The sequence below is a fragment of the Pelodiscus sinensis genome, chromosome 9 (assembly GCF_049634645.1).
Source record: "Pelodiscus sinensis isolate JC-2024 chromosome 9, ASM4963464v1, whole genome shotgun sequence".
Lineage (NCBI taxonomy): Eukaryota > Metazoa > Chordata > Testudines > Trionychidae > Pelodiscus > Pelodiscus sinensis.
The window spans coordinates 14943706-14963263 of NC_134719.1; the positions used below are offsets into that span (position 1 = coordinate 14943706).

General features: G+C 48.2%; 1 protein-coding gene across 3 annotated transcripts in view; it reads right to left on the reverse strand.

Annotated features, from left to right (window-relative positions):
• LOC102449417 (cytochrome P450 2J2-like) overlaps positions 1-19282 on the reverse strand; it is a 37391-nt gene extending 18109 nt beyond the window's left edge. The window contains exons 1-8 of one of the 3 annotated variants that reach the window (XM_075936100.1): positions 19001-19281; positions 16357-16519; positions 14416-14565; positions 13583-13743; positions 8505-8681; positions 7782-7917; positions 6189-6376; positions 3506-5011 (exon numbers count right to left, since the gene is read on the reverse strand). In XM_075936100.1, the coding sequence (XP_075792215.1) occupies positions 5000-5011; positions 6189-6376; positions 7782-7917; positions 8505-8681; positions 13583-13743; positions 14416-14565; positions 16357-16519; positions 19001-19210 (1197 nt within the window). In that variant the 5' untranslated portion in view covers positions 19211-19281 and the 3' untranslated portion in view covers positions 3506-4999. Of the gene's footprint in view, positions 1-3505; positions 5012-6188; positions 6377-7781; positions 7918-8504; positions 8682-13582; positions 13744-14415; positions 14566-16356; positions 16520-19000 lie in introns of those variants that run through there. The other 2 variants (XM_075936097.1, XM_075936099.1) reach the window with 2 other exon arrangements.
• Between the last annotated feature and the right edge of the window lie 276 nt (positions 19283-19558).

The following is a 19558-nucleotide window of genomic DNA, read 5'->3' on the forward strand; positions in this document are numbered from 1 at the left end:
GGGGGTTGAAATGGTGTACCTGGCCTATTACCGACCACCTGACCAGAACAGCGATACTGACATAGAAATGCTGAGGGAGATTAGAGAGGCTACCAAAATAGAGAACTCTATAATAATGGGGGATTTTAATTACCCCCATATTGACTGGATACATGTCACCTCAGGAAGAGAAGCGGAGATAAAATTTCTCAATGGCTTAAATGACTGCTTCTTGGAGCAGCTAGTGCAGGAACCCACAAGGGGAGAGGCAATTCTCAATTTAGTCCTGAGTGGAGTGCAGGATCAGGTCCAGGATATAACCGTTACAGGACCTCTTGGGAATAGTGACCATAATATAATAACATTCAACATTCCTGTGGTGGGAAGAACACCTCAGCAGTCCAGCACCCTGGCATTTAATTTCAAAGAGGGGAATTACACAAAAATGAGGAGGTTTGTTAAACAGAAATTAAAAGGCACAGTGACTAGAGCCAAATCCCTGAAAGCTGCATGGAAACTTTTTAAAGACACCATAATAGAGGCCCAACTTAAATGTATACCCCAAATTAAAAAACATAGCAAGAGACCTAAAAAAGAGTCACCGTGGCTTAACCACCATGTAAAAGAAGCAGTGAGGGACAAAAAGGTATCTTTTAAGAAGTGGAAGTCTAATCCTAGTGAGATAAATAGAAAGGAACATAAACACTGTCAAATCAAGTGTAAACATGTAATAAGAAAAGCAAAAAAAAATTTTGAGGAACAGCTAGCCAAAAACTCAAAAAGAAATAACAAAACGTTTTTTAAGTACATTAGAAGCAGGAAGCCTGCTAAAAAGCCTGTGGGTCCCCTAGATGATCGAGCTATAAAAGGCGCAATCAAGGACGATAAAGCCATTGCGGAGAAACTAAATGATTTCTTTGCTTCAGTCTTCACGGCTGAGGATGTTGGGGAGATTCCTGAATCTGCACCGTCCTTTGTGGGTGATGAATCTGAGGAACTGTCCCGGATTGAAGTGTCATTAGAGGAGGTTTTGGAACAAATAGAAAAACTTAATGTTAACAAATCTCCGGGACTGGATGGCATTCATCCAAGGGTTCTAAAAGAACTTAAATGGCAAATTGCTGAGCTATTATCTGTGGTTTGTAACCTATCCTTTAAATCGGCTTCCGTACATAATGACTGGAAGGTAGCCAACGTGACACCAATATTTAAAAAGGGCTCTAGAGGCGATCCTGGCAATTACAGACCGGTAAGTCTAACTTCAGTACTGGGCAAATTAGTCGAAACAATAGTAAAGAATAAAATTGTGAATCATGTAGAAGAACATAATTTGTTGGACAAAAGTCAACATGGTTTCTGTAAAGGGAAATCCTGTCTTACTAATCTATTAGGGTATGTCTACACTGAAAAGTTAGTTCGAACTAACGGACGTTAGTTCGAACTAACTTTCCTAGGCGCTACACTAGCGCTCTGCTAGTTCGAATTTGAATCGAACTAGCGGAGCGCTTAGTTCGAACTAGGTAAACCTCATTTTACAAGGATTAAGCCTAGTTCGAACTAGCTAGTTCGAATTAAGGAGTATGTAGCCCCTTAATTCGAACTAGTGGGAGGCTAGCCCTCCCCAGGTTTCCCTGGTGGCCACTCTGGCCAACACCAGGGAAACTCTATGCCCCCCTCCCGGCCCCGGACCCCTTAAGGGGGCACGGGCTGGCTACGGTGCCCATGCCAGGTGCAAGCCTGCCAGCACCCAGCCAGCAGACCCTGCACCTGGCACGGCACAGAGCCACCCACCCGATGTCCCCCAGCCCACCCCCTCTTCCCGGGACCAGGTTGGCGGCTCCCGGGAGCTTGCCCTGGACGGCAAAAGGCGGGCACCTTCCTGGGCTAGTGCGGACATCGTGGACCTTGTCCATGATCTCCGCACTAGGCACAGGAAAGTGGCCATCTAGGGCAGGAGAGCTGCCAGCCTGGCCACCCAGGAGCAGGTGTGCATGAAAATCAAGGGGGTCCACTGAGAGCCCCGACTCTGAGCCCTGAGCTTACAATGGCCGTCCTGGGTCAGACCAAAGGTCCATCTAGCCCAGTAGCCTGTCTGCTGACAGCGGCCAACCCTAGGGACCCTGGAGGGGATGGACCGAAGACTGTGACCAAGCCATTTGTCTCATGCCATCCCTCTCCAGCCTTCCACAAACTTTGGGCAGGGACACCACTCCTACCCCCTGGCTAAGACCACTCCATGGACCCAACCTCCATGACTTGATCTCACTTCCCTTTAAACTCTGTTCTAGTTGTAGCCTTTACAGCCTCCTGCAGCAAGGAGTTCCGCAGGTTAACTATTTGCTTTGTGAAGAAGAACAACTTTCTCTTACTAGTTTGAAGCCTGCTACCCATTCCTTTCCTTTGGTGTCCTCTAGTCCTTCTTTATGGGAACTCAGGAAGAACTTTTCTGAATGCACCGTCTCCACCCAACCCCTGCTTTTAGAGACCTCTATCCTGTCCCCCCTCCATCTCCTCTTTTCTAAGCTGAACAGTCCCAGTCTCTGTAGCCTTTCTTCATCTGGGACCTGTTCCCAACCCCTGATCGTGTTAGTTGCCCTTCCTTCTCCCAGCCTTTCTCTTCCCCTCTCCCACCTCCTTTTCCCAGTCTCCCCCCAGTTTTGTTCAATAAAGACAGAGTCAATGTTGGAAGAAACGTTATCTTTATTTTGTACGTCAATAAGAAGGGGGGCTAGGGAAGGGTAAGTGGAAGGAGGTGAGGGAGGAATGGGGTACGAGCCCCCGATGGGGAGGACTGGGTTGGCTCTGCGGGCTTCTGGGGGTGGAAGCTCTCCTGCAGCCCCCCAATTACCCCCTCTCCCCAGATGGCAGCCTGCGGCAAGTGCAGCCGGGCTGATGGCCGAGTGGTGTGATGTGCCCAGTGTGGGTACTCCGGGCACTCCAAGCCAGAACTTCTTTGCAAGCGGGGCACCCCTTAGAACTGTGTGTCCGGGGTGGGGGTCGGGACCCTTTAAGCGCAGCCCTTGGCTAGCCTGAGACAGCATCTCCATGCTCTAAGTCCTCCTCTTATGCCCTGCCGGCACTGCTTCCGGCCATCCTTAAGCCCTGTTCAGAGTCCACTCAATGTGGACTTGCTAGTTCGAATTAGCAAAACGCTAATTCAAACTAGTTTTTAGTTCTAGACGCGTTAGTTCGAATTAGCTTAGTTCGAATTAACTAATTCGAACTAAGTTAGTTCGAACTAGTGCTGTAGTGTAGACGTACCCCTAGAGTTCTTTGAAGGGGTTAACAAACATGCGGACAAGGGGGATCCAGTAGATATAATCTACTTGGATTTTCAGAAAGCCTTTGACAAGGTCCCTCACCAAAGGCTCTTGTGTAAATTACATGGCCATGGGATAAGAGGGAAGGTCCTTTTTTGGATTGCAAACTGGCTAAAAGACAGGAAACAAAGGGTAGGAATAAATGGTAAATTTTCAGATTGGAGAGGGGTAACTAGTGGTGTACCCCAAGGGTCAGTCCTGGGACCAATCCTTTTCAATCTATTCATAAATGATCTGGAGAAAGGGGTAAGCAGTGAGGTAGTAAAGTTTGCAGATGATACCAAACTGTTTAGGATAGTCAAGACAGAAGCAGACTGTGAGGGACTCCAAGAAGATCTCACCAAACTGAGTGATTGGGCAACAAAATGGCAAATGAAATTTAATGTGGATAAGTGTAAAGTAATGCACATCGGGAAAAATAACCCCAACTATACGTACAGTATGATGGGGGCTAATTTGGCTACGACAAATCAGGAAAGAGATCTTGGAGTTATCGTGGACAGTTCTCTGAAAACTTCCACACAGTGTGCAGCGGCGGTCAAAAAGGCAAATAGGATGCTAGGAATTATTAGGAAAGGGATAGAAAATAAGACCCAGAACATCTTACTGCCCCTGTATAAAACTATGGTACACCCACATCTTGAATACTGTGTACAGATGTGGTCTCCTCACCTCAAAAAAGATATTTTGGCCTTGGAAAGGGTTCAGAAAAGGGCAACTAAAATGATAAGGGGTTTGGAACGGGTCCCATATGAGGAGAGGCTAAAGAGACTGGGACTTTTCAGTTTAGAAAAGAGGAGACTGAGGGGGGATATGATAGAGGTCTATAAAATCATGAGGGCCTCCTTCATCTCAGTGGGCTGCAAGGTTGTTGTAACCAAGATGGTCTCCTGGGATAGGGTAGTTTTGCTAACTGCACTGGTTTACATACAGTTTGTGGGGTGTGCCAGAGCATCCATAGTGGTATTCTGATGGGATGCAGAGACAGCATACGGCTCTCGGTCAACGTTGTGTGCAATCAGCATGTGCATCTCACTTCATGTGCCCTTACTTTATGTGCATGTCACTTTAGCAATCCCAGTAGGAAAAAAACTTCAGTAGACTTCCGATAATCTGCCACCTTTTTGACCTAAGTGATGCAGGATTATCAGATTTGCCAGAGAATCAGGAGGTCCGGTACAGCTGCATGGCTTAACAGCTGTCCAGGACTCCATCTCCCTCCCTCTCCCCTACACTTTCCTCTTCACGTCTCACTCCTCCGTGCTGTAACTTGATCCTCCTCCTCCTCCCCTTCCTGTCACGTTTCCCCTTTGCTCTTCTCCATATTGTAACACGATCCCACTCCCCCCACTCCCAACCTTATGCTCCATCTGGTTACAGCCAGCACGTGTGCTGAGCGGCAGTCTTTTTAATTAGCTGGTCAGGAGCGCTTGGCATTTTGATGCCGGAGTATCTGGAGTGCCGAACAGTTGGATGCCGGACTATTGGAGTTTTACTGTATATGGACTATACAATGCACTTTCCTCCTGCTATTGTGTACACATCTCCTTTAAGTTGTATTAATGACGAGTTTGTGTCGGAGAATGGAAGCTCGCCACAAGCAATGGTTTCCTGTGGCCCACCGACTGGTAGAATGTTTCTCTGCCTGGCTCCACTCCGGAATTCCCTTGAGCTTGGGTGTGTCCCAATTTTTCTGAGCATCAGTCTACAAGCTGAAGAAGAAGAATGTGCCCAAAGGTTAGGATCTGAGGAGACCCTCTGCTAAACAAATGCTGGGAACTGAGTTAGAAATTCCAGCCTGCTCCCTTCCATGGGGAGAAATTGTGGCTCAGCATCATGGCGAGGTGGAGTCAGAAATGCTGAGGCTTGAGACAAAAGAAATTCAGAATTCTGGAGCTGCCGAAGATAAGATATTCCCCACCTTTAAATACAAATCACCCCCTCCCATCTCCAAACACCAATGCCCAGACTCTCTAAGGGTATGTCTACACTACCACCCTAGTTCGAACTAGGGTGGTTAATGTAGGCAACCGGAGTTGCAAATGAAGCCCGGGATTTGAATTTCCCGGGCTTCATTGGCATGTTGCCAGGTGCCGCCATTTTTAAATGTCCGCTAGTTCGGATTCCGTGCCCGCGGCTGCATGCGGCACGAACTAGGTAGTTCGGATTAGGCTTCCTATTCCGAACTACCGGTACACCTCATTCCACGAGGAGTAACGGTAGTTCGGAATAGAAAGCCTAATCCGAACTACCTAGTTCGTGCCGCGTGTAGCCGCGGGCACGGAGTCTGAACTAGCGGACATTTAAAAATGGCGGCACCTGGCAACATGCAAATGAAGCCCGGGAAATTCAAATCCCGGGCTTCATTTGCAACTCTGGTTGCCTACATTAACCCCCCTAGTTCGAACTAGGGTGGTAGTGTAGACAATACCCTAAGGTATTTAGGCATTTAAATCCCACTAGTTTCCAGAACACTTAGGTGCTCAAATAAGTTGAAGTTTCTGGGTCCAAGAGCCTGACTGACCTTTCTTGAGGAACAGCCACAGTGGTGATCTTGTGCTGGACCTAATTTCTAGTCCCTTTACTAGGGTTTCATGCAGTTAATATAAATCACTTACATCATGTTTTATGAAGACTGCAAAATTCTGATAGGGATTTCAACTGCCTCAAACTTGGGAATGTGAGTATCAAGCTTTTGGTTTGGGAATTATATCCCAATATTTTAAAGTGCTGCTCTGTATCTTTGTTGCTTTCCAAAATATGTACAGATTTGGAACTGAATCTTCCTCGGGGCAAAGGTGTATCTGTCTGTGACACTGGGTTGGGCTCATCTCTTTTAAGTTCTTAAACCAAGATGAGAAATGAAAGATAAATTTCTTTCCAGCTTACTTTTGGCAGTTGGTATCCATCCAGTGTTGTATCCCTTGTTGCCATTCTCGGCACATTTAAAGGCACGATGTTGCTTATCCTTTGCCCTTCGTGAATAACTGCATTGGTGTACGGCATGTTGTCCCTGTCCCCTAGGGTGGGCTGTCGAGACTGGCCAATCACTGTGTCAATCTCTACTTGCACTCTCTCTAGGAAAAGAGGAGAGGTCATCATGGGTATGAAGACAAACAATATGTTCATGGAACAACAGGCTTAAACTGGGCAGGAGTCAGAGTTCATTGATTTAAGGTATTCCTAAGAACACTCTATTTACGCTTTGAAAAGAGTATCCGTGAGCAATGTAGATCTAAATATACAAATACATAAGAAAACTGCAGCTGATTAGGCAGAGACTAATGCAACAGGAGGGAGATGAGAAGCATTTTTAAGGGTAACTAAATAATAATAGGAAAACCTCCTTTAATACCCACACAGAATGCAAGAAGCATTTATTTACTCCACTTCTCAAAATCAAATGTAAAGGCATTATCAATACAAAAGAGCAAAGTAAATTACTGGGCTGACCTAAGGGACATCTGAGCCTGAAAATATTTATGTGCTGTTTTTCTCAGTCAGGCAACATCCTCCAATTGTTCAGGCACGGGATCTTTGCAATAGATTGTCAAGAGTCCAGGGTTCGACCCTATTTTGCATGACAGGAAGCAGGTTTAATCTGCCATTATTTTCAACACAGGCCCCTTCATAGAATCATAGAATAATAGGACTGGAAGGGACCTCGAGAGGTCATCGAGTCCAGCCCCCCGCCCTCAAGGCAGGACCAAGCTCCGTCTACACCATCCCTGACAGATGTCTATCTAACCTGTTCTTAAATATCTCCAGAGAGGGAGATTCCACCACCTCCCTTGGCAATTTATTCCAATATTTGACCACCCTGACAGTTAGGAATTTTTTCCTAATGTCCAATCTCCTTGTGACACCCTTTTAGATATTTGAAAACCGCTATCATGTCCCCCCTTAATCTTCTTTTTTCCAAACTAAACAAGCCCAGTTCATGAAGCCTGGCTTCATAGGTCATGTTCTCTAAACCTTTAATCATTCTTGTCGCTCTTCTCTGTACCCTTTCCAATTTCTCCACATCTTTCTTTGTTGCCTCTTTAGCTCACATCTGAAGGCTGAAGAGGACACTTCCCATGGTCCACCTTTTTAAATCCACAAAGTTACATTTCCAGGCATGGAAGAGTTAAATGATTCACCCAGTGTCACACTGAAAGTCTGAGGCAGAACCTGGACTAGGATTTGGGTGCCTTGAATCCCAGGCCTATGCATTAGCCACAAAGCCATCTTCCTCTTAAATCAAGGTTGTTACAGCTATGGTTTCCACTCCTTAGCCCTGTGCCAGTTTCTGGAGTGTAACTAATGGGGAGAAAAAAGGAAAAGGTTTTCTGAATGCAAGGAAATGGCAACTGTGGGAAGAAAGCAACTTTGCATAAACTGTTAATAAAACAATATTCTGAATTCTCTGAAAAACTTGATGGGGCAAGGGTTAAGGGCAGAAATTCAAGAGATATTAAGAAATAATCCATGTCCATTTACTTTGAATCTCTGGATTTGTGGCCATGTACAGCAGAGCCCAGCGGATGGTTGTAGATGTTGTTTCAGTTCCAGCAAAAAAAAGATTCAATGTGGAAAATAAGAGATTTTCTTCATGGAAACTAGGGTCAGCATCCACCTTAGAACAAAGACATAAAGTGGGAGGTATGAAAACAATATTTATTAGTATTATACAAAAACATGTAAACATCATGCCAGGCTCAGGTATGCAAACCGCCGGGTGCCCTGCATTTCCACTGCCTTCAGAGAGATTTGAGTAAACACAGCCCCTCAAAGGACAGCACCATTAGATAGAAACACTGTGCTTCGGGAATAATTTTTGAGAATGAAAAGTTAGAGCTGATTTTAAGCCTTAGCACAAGGCCTGCTGGTGTCGCTGAAAGAGTCCCAGACACTTTAACTGGTTTTTTGGTCTGGTCCCTAGAACACAGGCAAACCCTTACATTTTTTAGGCCCTAATTCAGAAAAGCACTCAAGCATGTGAGAAGGCCTGCTGACTTCAGTGAACCTACTCTTCCCTGCTTAAGGCAAAGCATGGGCTTAAAGGCTCTGCAGAATCAGCCCCTGAGGTTTTGAACTGTTTACTAATGGAGGGTCAGATGCTCAGACAGCTCAGCTGGAGATCTCTGTCACTGTAGTTCTACTACTAACTTTTAAAATAAAGAAGTGGATTGTTTCTGTTTGTGTGGTTCTCTGATCTCTTACCTTTGCCATTTCCTTCAGATAACAGTCAATGAAGTCTCTGGTTTCTGAGGGATTCCACTCCTCTTTGTGCTTTGCAATAATTTCCCTCACAAAACACTTCAGTTTCTCCCAGTTTTTGAAAATGGTGTGATGGGGTCCTGGGATCCGCTTCATTAGGGTGGGAAAGGTGTTGTACAGCTTTTGACATACAAACACAACACAGTGTGTTTTCTCCTCATTTTAGAAAAATCCATCGTATGATTTAATGTACCCCCATGCATTCTATTGGAGACACCACATTTATTAAACCTCCCTAATACATAATTGCATTATAGATATGCTCAGAGCCCTCAGGGGATAGCAGCCCACTATGCTAGGCACTTCACATCTTCATATCAGACAGTATCTTAGCTTAGCAGCCTAGAATTCAAAGAGAGAAAACAATCAAAGGGTGGAAGAAAGGACGAATTAACGTCATTTTACATAGTGAGAATTGACATAGCAAGGGTATGTCTACACTACAAAGTTAGTTCGAACTAACAGACGTTAGTTCGAACTAACTTTAATAGGTGCTACACTAGCGCTCCGCTAGTTCGAATTTGAATCGAACTAGGGGAGCGCTTAGTTCGAACTAGGTAAACCTCATTTTACGAGGACTAACGCCTAGTTCGAACTAGCTAGTTCGAACTAAGGGCTGTGTAGCCCTTTAGTTCGAACTAGTGGGAGGCTAGCCCTTCCCAGGTTCCCCCTGGTGGCCTCTCTGGGCACAACCAGGAAAACTCTTCTCCTCTCCCCCAGCCCCGGGCCCTTAAAGGGGTAGACTCTGGCCAGACGGCACTGGAGTCAGCCAGCCCTGCCAGGAGTCTCTGCCCCGAACCAGTGGCCCCACCATGAGCCAGGCAGCCAGTGGGAGTGACATGTCCCCTGCCCAGTCCCCCAGCACCCAGGGGCCAGCCAGGGGCCGTAGACGGCGCGCGGCCTCCTGGACTAGTGCGGAGGTCATGGACCTCATTGAGGTTTGGGGGCAGGCCCCCAACGTCCATGATCTCCGCACTAGGAGGAGGAATGCGGCCGTCTACGGGCGCATAGCAGCCGCCATGGCCACCAGGGGACACAGGCGCACCCAGGAGCAGGTGCGCATTAAAATTAAAAAGCTGCGCCAGGCGTACGCCAGGGCCACCAGGGGTGGCGCCACAGCAGGGGCTGCCACCTGCCCCTACTTCTCTGCCCTCAACCGACTCTTGGGGGGCAGGGCGGTCCGTGCCAGCCTGGGGGACAGCGAGCCGGGACTGGAGGGCCCTGACCCGGGCACACCGGAGGGGCCACCGCAGGATGTCCCAGCACCGGAGTCGGCAGGGTCGTCCAGGGAGACCGTACCGGGTAAGTAGTTTGAATTAAGTAGTTCGGGGGGGGAGGTGGCAGGGAGACCAGGGACCGCGCGCGTGGGCCATGCCTTCCACGGATCACGCAGACACCTGTACACGTGCGAGCACGTGCCATGCCACCCTTGGGCAGGTGGCTCCAGCTGCGTGACACCCAGGGGCCATTGCCCAATAGGCACATGCTTGTGCAAAGAGACGTGACATGCTCCCGACCCCGGGGCAGGACCCAGCAGGATGATTTCCCTTCACATGTCCCCTCTACACGGAGGCAGGGGACATCTCCCCTTTCCCCCCACCGCCCCGGCCACACTATACATGGCACAGGGACATGGGTGCGGTCTTGGGGCAGCTTCCAGTCCCGGGGAGAGCCAGACATCCTGACCATGGCCTCTGTACAAGCACAGCGGCTGTGACGGTGCAGGACATGGTCACCCTCACGTTGCGGAGTTGGGGAGGGGGCTGGGCATCATCCTCTGCGTCCCCAGGGAGAACTGACCCCTTCTCTTCTTTCTCTACAGCTGCACCAGCTGCTCGTGCAGGGCGCACCACCCCGCCTGGGACATGCTCCCGCACCCGCGGCCTGCTCCGGACTGCCAGCACGGAGCAGGAATACTGGGACCAGCACCTTGGGGCCCTGCAAGCCCTGGACCGCACACTGCGGTCATGGATGCAGGAAGACCTGCAGGTCCGCCACGAGCTGCTGTCTGAGGTCCGAGGGCTGAGCACCAACCTGCAGCTCCTGCTGCAGAGCATGGTGCCCCGTGCTGATCCTGCACCAGCTGTCCCCCCAACTGCTGTCCCTCCTCCCACTCCTGCTCCCCCTCCCACCTCTCCCTCCTCAACCCCCACAACCTCTTCCTCAATGTCCACACCCCCCACCTCAACCTCCGCACCCTCCACCCCATCGCCCCGGGGACGCCGAGGCCCCCTCCCTCGCTGTACTGGGAGGCGGTCGGCCCGGCGAGACCCCCACCCCTGATCCTTCAGTTTCCCCACCCCCTCCTTTCCCTTGCTTCCCCCTTTCAGCTCCCTCCTCCCAGTTTTCCCCCTCCCCTCTCCCAGCCTCTCTCTTCCCCTCTCCCACCTCCTTTTCCCAGTTTCCCCGAGTTTTGTTAAATAAACAGAGTTTCTATTTTTGAACACATGTGTCCTTTATTTTGTACATCAATAAGAAGGGGGGCTAGGGAAGGGTAAGTGGAAGGAGGTGAGGGAGGAATGGGGCACGAGCCCCCGATGGGGAGGACTGGGCTGGCTCTGCGGGTTCTGGGGGTGGAAGCTCTCCTGCAGCCCCCCGATTGTCCCCTCTCCCCAGATGGCAGCATGCGGCAAGTGCAGCCGGTCTGATGGCCGAGTGGTGTGATGTGCCCAGTGTGGGTACTTCGGGCACTCCAAGCCAGGACTGGTTTGTAAGCGGGGCACCCCTGAGAACTGTCTGTCCGGGGTGGGGGTCGGGACCCTTTAAGCGCAGCCCTCGGCTAGCCTGAGACAGCATCTCCACGCTCTAAGTCCTCCTCTGATGCCCTGCCAGCACTGCTTCCGGCCATCCTTAAGCCCTGTTCAGAGTCCACTCAATGTGGACTTGCTAGTTCGAATTAGCAAAACGCTAGTTCGAACTAGTTTTTAGTTCTAGATGCGTTAGTTCGAACTAGCTTAGTTCGAATTAACTAATTCGAACTAAGTTAGTTCGAACTAGCGCTGTAGTGTAGACGTACCCCAAGAGATTAAGTGATTTGGCCACGATTGCACAGGCATCTGTTTCAGAGCCAGACAGTGAGAGCACTGTTTTAACCACCAGCCCTCTGCTGGGCTGGTTATCAGCCACTTCTCCCAAATTGCTTTGGCAACCCTAGAGCAGGGGTGGGCAATAATTTTTGGTGGGGTTGGCCACTCCAGGATTTTTGTAAGTGGTCCAGAGCTGCACTTTTCTGTGGATGGGTGTGGGGTCTAGGATGGAACTTGAGTGCAGAAAGGCATAAAGAGTAAGTTATTGGGGGTGCAAGAGATGCTGTGAGGTATGAGAGGGAATTTGGGTGAAAGAGAGGGTTGTGACCTGGGTCAGGGGATTGGGGTATAAAGTCAGGGAGGAAGTGTGGGAGCACGAGAGGATTCTGGCCTGCAGAGCAGTGTAGGAGGGGGTACAGGGTCTGGAAGGGAGTTGTGACTTGAGGCAAGGATGTGCACAGGGTTTGGGTGGTGACCTGGAGTTGGGGTGTGTGAAGGGAAGTGATGCCAGTGTCAGGTTTTGGCTGGGAGGTGATTACCTAAGTGTCTCCCAGCCAGCAGCCCTGCAGCATCTCCCAGGCATGCTGGGATGCCTGCCTGCTGCAGCTCCAGTTCACTTAAAACTGCAGGCTACTCTCTCCATGTGGCTCTCAGCTCCAGAAGAGGGGAGAGGGTTGGCTGCCCCCATTTCCCAGGCGATTCTCTCTCTTTTTCTATTGACTAGTTGTTTCCTCCCAATAGAAGGTGACGATTGGGTGGGAATGGGGAGACCACACAAAACCTCCCCCTTCCTTCAGAGCAGAGAGCCACAAGAAATAGTTCTGCACTTCAAATAGCAACTGCTATGTGACTGAGCATCCCGGCAGGGGGGTCCGCACACCGGGTCCGATGGCTGGGTGGGCTGGAAGCAGCCCGCAGGACATATCTTGCTCACCCCTACCCCACAGGATCATGTGCTGTATTGCCTGAGGCTATGTAGTAGTAGACACTTCAGAAGGGAGGAGACCACCTTGTTAATGATTTGTTGATTGAAACGCCAGGAAAAATACAAAAAGGTCATTACCCCAAAACCTGGCCTCATATGCCGACACATGATGTTGATACTATTGATGTTACCGCAATTTTTATTAGAGGTTGGACTTTGGTATTGAAGGGTTGGTAAAACACATGGGAAACTTCCCAGGCGCAGCACCATGAGAAGATGGACACAGGCACATGAATGCTGCTGTCCTGGCAGGGTTATGTCTCAGCCCCGTCACTCTTCGGTGCTGAACTAAGAGGCACCAAGAGGAGAAAGGTCCAACCTCATTTGGGTAACGTGTCCCTGGAAACCTGGGTTTTTGGTCCATCTCAGTGATCCAGCATCATTATGAAACACAGTGCTTTGTCCCTGCAAATGGGGCCACCTGAAGGAGCTGCTAGCTAGGTAAGCCCCTGACTTTGATGGAAGATCGACTCTGCCTCCAGGGTCATCTTTCACCTGGCCTGTTGCACAAAGACACCCTGCCACCCCCACTGCCGCAAAAGTATCCAGAAAATCTACGGCACCACACAAGTCTTTGAGATATCTCTCCCTGAGCAGAGTCCAAGGCACTGGGAGACAGCCAGGAAGGGTGTTGCTTGGGAACAGTGAGGGTTTGTGACCCTTTCGCCTTCCTTGCTCCTAGGCACACCTCGCTGATGATCACTAAAACAGGCTACTGAGTCTTCATCCCCATTAGACATCGCACTCTGTGCATGGTGGGAGGGGGCACTGGTACCGAAAATTCAGACTAGAGGATCTGGCAGGATTACCTTCAGGGGGACATGGTGGAAGAGAATAGATAGAGGGGAAACTGAGGTGGAAAGAGATTTGTTGGGAAATAGGACAGCAAAGATGCCTTAGGCAGGATAATGTCACAGTTAATTTTGGACCAACAGGACTCTGGCACTGAAACTACTGGGAGTGTGGCCATTGAGTTCATGTGGTTAAAGGCTAAATCAAATAAGATCTACCTGGTTCCAAATACTTCCCTGGAGATAGAAATTCTCATCAATCAGTCGCAGTAACTTCTGGAACTGACTGTCATGATATTCAAACCGGTCCCCGAATGTGATGGAGCAGATAATGTTGGAAACAGCATTGTTAATTTTAAAATGAGGGTCAAAAGGTTGCTCTGGAAGTGAAAAAGGGAGAAATTGGGTTTCTTCTGGATTTTGTAGAAAAGGGAAGAAAGCTGTTGATAGGCATAAACTATTTGATGTGCATGAAATCCATTTTCAAAATGTGCATCTATCACACTATCCCCCCCACACACTCTCAGACACATCCCTTCAGCAATGTTCGCTGCATTGTCACCTGAGTATTGACAAAACTGTTAAAAATGTAGATGGAATTAGCTGCCTTTTGCTGCATGGAGCAGAACTGCCGGTTCAAGTCAGTTTTTTCTCTGCATAAAGACATTTGTACATTTCCACACAGGTCTCTACACATGTGTTATTATGAACCACTCCCTAGTCATTAATCTTGGCACTTTTGTGAGACAGTTTGCAAATCTGTGTGGCTACCTGGAGGCTGAAGCGAAGCTGACAGCTCAGCATTTAGTGTCATTACTGACATATAAAAGCATGAAATCCCAAAACCACCAAACTTCAATATCTGTATACAGATCTGGACCATGACAGCAAGGTGCATGTGTGTCTAATAGGCTGAACTAAATCCCTCATCTTAAATGCGTGCTAGAAAAGATCTCGATTTAATTTCTTATTTCAGGCAAATGTCAGTTATTTCACATTCGTGGCTACAATTTTTCATAGAAACTTAGTGTGTCATTCGCTCTCATTCTCACCTTTTTCTTCTTCAAATGCCTCTGTGAGGTATCTGTTCTCCTCCTGTATGCGTTCTTCTAAGCTCCTCTTCCCCAGGCCAAAGTTTCTTAGAGTTGATAAAGCAAATCTTCTTTGTTGTTTCCAGTTATGTCCATTGGAGAATACTAATCCTGGGGTGAAAAATGACAACTGGTGCATTGTAATGGTCATTACTTTAATACTCTCCTTTTTCAAGTTTAATTGAGGCCTGGTTATTTTTCCACAAGATATTCTCTTCTGTTCTGTTATGTTCCCTATGCTCATCATTAGTATATGAGGGTATGTCCTCGCTTGCATCCTAAGTCGAACTAGGGCTGCAAATGTAGGCATTCCAAATTGCAAATCAAGCCCGGGATCAAAATATCCCATGCTTGATTTGCATGTTCCCAGCCAGGTGCCATTTTTTGAAATTGACAATCCCGGAATAACTGCCCGCGTCTACATGAGGCAGTGAAACGGGTATTCGAAATAAATCCCTAGTTCAAAATACCTGTTAAACCTCATTGCAGGAGGAATAATAGGTATTTCAAACTAGGCCTTTATTTCGTACGCCCATTTCACTCCCACATGTAGATGCGGGCAGTTATTCCGGGCTTGTCAATTCCAAAAAATGGAGCCCGGCCAGGAAATGCAAATCAAACATGGCATATTTAGATCCCAGGCTTCATTTGCAATTTTGAATGCCTACATTTGCAGCCCTATTTCAAATTAGGATGCAAGTGTAAACATACCCCCAGAGTGCCTGGGCCGCTAGTAAAAGTGGGGTCATGTCTGACATGCAGAAGCTACACTTTTACAGAAAGTATATAGAACTTATAGAAAATAAGTTTGGAGATGTAATTTTGAGAGATTTCAGAAGCTTAATCCTTCCACTACTGACTCTTGGCGAAGGAAAATTTTCAAGGGACCATGCAGGATGGAAGTTCATTCTATATGCCCCCATCTGCTGTTGCTGCCACCAAGGCTATGGCAGTTGGCATGTGAACATGAGAGGTCAAAGAAACATGAGAACCTGTGTAATATTTGCAAAATCGAATCAAGTTATTAAGGCCCAGATTTGCAAAGGTATTTAGATGTCTAACTCCAGTTGATTCCTCTAGTCGTCAGGCACTGGGATGGGGTGTATCAATCCTGCACTGGTATAGCAGGGGTTAACCTTTCTCTCTTGGCTGAGGAGGCCACACCCCCTCAGCTCCACTGGGCATTCTCCAGCTGGAGAGAGGATATAAAAGGCAGCAGAACAGCTCAGTCTGGGCTGATGAGGAAGGAGGTGTCCTCTTGACTCCTGTGGGAGAGCTGCCCTCAGTGCAGGATGTGGAGCCTAGACAGCCGGAGATGGACCCCTACACACAGACTTGAGATGCCACAGAGAAGGGAGTTACTGTGGAGACCCAGAAATAGTGAACTGCAAAGAGTTGGGTAGAAGGTAACCAGGGAAACTTGGTGATGAAGAACTAGAGACAAGCTCAGTGAGGTTTGGTAGGGAACCTGCCTTGGGTTCAGAATCTGGTGGAGAGGGCAGGCATGATTCCCACCTCGAAACTCGTGGTCTGGCTTACTAACAGTATTGACTCTGGTCTCTATGCTGCACTGTCCTGATGGCAGGGGTCCATATGATTGACTCTGGCTGCCCTTATTGCAGGCATCATATCACTGACTTAGGCAACAGGGCCATGCAGCCCCAAGACTGGGGGCATCCCTAGAGAGGCAAGCACAGGCTATAACGCAGCCTGACCCCAACCCCAAAAGAGTGACTGGCATATCAACCCTGTGATAGACACCTAAACACCTTTGAGAATCTGGTCCTAGGTTATTACTGTAGCACAGACTTCAGTTCATACACATAAAGTGTAACCCATTTGCATGATCAGGGCCTTCATTTTCAGAAACAGTACGTGAGAAATGCTGGAAGAAAAACTCACCAAATGTCTTGAACATTTCATGGATAAGAGGCATGTCTGGGCGATCAAGAAAGTCATCGCCCTGATGGACAAGCACTTCCTTCACCAGCTGGAATCCATTTACAAACACAAATGTCAGGTTACCCAACTGCATGCTGAAAATGTTGCCATATTTTTCAGCAAGCTGGAAAAATTAGAGCATGTGCATTAATTCATGAATATTTCGTATATTAACCAGAACTAGAGCCCAGGTGATGACTTCTTACTTTTATTGTTGTACTGCTACGCCTACTAATTTGTATTACAATAGCAATGAAGGGCCTAGCTCTTCAAGCATTGATTCTAAAGCCAGCCCCTGAGATCTCACAATAGGATAGAACATGGGAATGAAACATAGAAATTAAAATCTTTATAGATATGGGGAAGGGAATGAGACAACAGTAAAATAAGCATATCTAAGGACAACGGCTGCCCTGTGGTGTTTCCTATGGGATGTCAAAATAAAACAGGCCTACCTGTAAATAAAATAATAATAATAATAAATTAATAATGTTTCATCTGAAGATATGGGTCAGGGCCACGAAAGCTCATGATACCATCTAGATGTTTTGTCTTGAAGTTGGTACTAGACTATACATTGTTTTTAAGAGGTTTTTTTATATGTAAATAATTGCTATTGACAATTGGCCTTCTCTGTGGTAAGCAGAGCAGACATGTTCCTGACTGGTCGCATTATAGACTGCAGATACTTTGTTCTTATGTAGTGAAAAAACTCAAACATACTGGTTTAAACAAAACACGCCCCAGTTCCGAGAGAAGCCTACACCCACCTCACAATGAACTATGCATCTCCCTGGGGCACTCAGAGGGTGTGGCTGAAAGCTGCACAAAACAAATTACTGACTTCCACAGAGTTTGTGAAGGGAACCCATCCTAGTGCTTGAAAGGAGATGACATTCACAAATAATGTTCTAAACTCTTTTAGGCTTTATAATTTACTTTGTAACTCTGATTACCTCCCTCTCAATCACATCCTTCCTCACTTGCCAGGGAGGTTCCACCTCTGGCCCAACTCCCCATGTGCCTTACAAGTTTTTACTAACTCTTCATTGTTGGGAAGCTCATTCAAAGCCATGTAAATAAATTCCTACAAGCTGTTTTGCATTGTCACTGAAGACTCCTTGTCATTCTTGCAAGCTCCTGCCCCATCTAGTTCCTTGTGAGCTCCTCCAATTCTGATGAGCACCAACCTCCTACCGTACACGGATCCCATCCAAGTCTCAGTCTCTGTCTCCCTATACTTGGTTACTTTTTATGAGCCTCTTTTCACATGGCAAATGTTTACGGGCCTGCTCATCAAACTGCCCAACCTCCTGCACACAGTGCAAGCCTCCTGTATAGTCACAACTCCCCACTGGCTGCCTCCTAACCATGAGGCACTGTAAAATCCCTCAGACACTGCCACCCACATGTAAGCAGGCCTGTATTCATAAGCTCATCAAGTCTAATTCAAACTGTGCCCCCAGCAGAAAGCAGACAGATGCCTGGAAGGTCCTACCTTCTGAGGATTTCCATGTGGAAAGTAGGGATGTAAGCGAATAGTTGTCTAGTCAATTATCCGAAAAGCCTGGGCTTGTTGGGTAGTCAGCTACTCGCATTACCCCCACCCTTGCAACAGGCAACAAATGGGGGGGCAGGTACAGTAGCTGGTGGTGGGCGAATGGGCTGTAAGCTCCGCTCAGCACTGTCTCTGCTGCATTTCCTTCCCCCTCCCCACTCCGTCTATCAGAGGCAGCAGCGCAGGGAACGGAGGAGAGGGAGAGGAAAAGGGAGGCTTCTGCGAAGCAGGCTCTGCCCATGATGGAATCAGGCTTGACACAGGTAGAGGCTGGTCGGGAAGGAGCCCCTGTCCCTCTGGAATCCCCCACAGACAGGTTCTGGTGCTATGAAGCAGCTGCTATCCTCAGAGTCCTGGGCTGGCTGTGGGCAGAGGTTGATCTGGCAGCAGCCCCTGTCCATTGGGCGTCCGAGCTCCCCACTGGGACACCCAGCAGGCTGAGACTCCTGGATCCAGCATGAGCCGGGACTGAGCAAGCCCAGCTCAGTCCCGGCTCACACTGGCACGAGGAGCAAACCCTGCTGCTGCTCTGCAGTTTAAATGTATAGGAGCCCACCCGGCTCTTACTACAAATCAACTGCAGAGCTGCTGAGTGGGAGTAGCTCCCAGACCTTGTACACGCCAGGACTAAACGCCTTCCCCCATCGATTAATCATGTAGTTTATAAAAATTCTATGGACTACGTGATTCATTAAATACCCACCCGTGGAAAGGAATCCACAACTGGGACCCTCACCTTCTGCACACGACAGAGGGAAAAGGAGCATGGCCAGAGGTGTCCCCGTGCTCTGGTGATCCTGGATAGCAGGCGTCTGGAACTGCACACAGGACAGCTAGGAGCTGGTGCAATTCAGAACATCTAGAATGGGCTCTCATTTAGGCCAGGGGCTAGCGCGGCACCAGGAGAACCCTGAGGCTCTGGCAGTGCAGAAAGCTGCTGCCATGAGCTGTGCCAAACATTCCTCAGGCGCAGGTGAGAGTCTGAGTCAGTGTCTCCAGCACTCTTGCAGACAGAACTCTCTGTGCTTGCTCTCCTACCCCACTTACCTTCTCAATGGCGATATGAGGCTTTTTGACATCCATGTGGAGTAGGTTGCCCAGGAAGGGCAGAAACAAAGGTCCCGGTGGGAAATTCCTCGGTCGTCTCCTTTTCATGACATCGGAAATCAGCAGGAACAGACCCAAGAACACGGCCAGTGTCTGAAAGGGCACAATCTGCCAGAGCCACAGTAACCCAGGGGCAGCCTTCAGCGGCATTTTCCCTGGCCAGATGTGCACCTGCAGCTGAAAGAGGAAAGTGTGACAGGGGCAGAGGGAAACCCGGTTGCAGCGGGCCCAGGCCCACCCTCCTGCTGCTTGTGCCAAAGGAGGACAAAGTTTACAAGCCAGATGAAAACAACTTGAAATAGGTAAACAAGAGCTTCCCATGCCAGAGTCTTAACCCAGAAACTCTGCTAAGTTTCCCATTGTGGTTCCTTAAACTCATCAGCAAAGATCAGTCAGATTTTTCCTCATTAGTTCTCATTTTCACCCAGCTGTTTTAAAAAAATCATTCACAAAATATCTCCTCCCCCTTTCTCTATCATTAAAAATATCTAGTAGAAC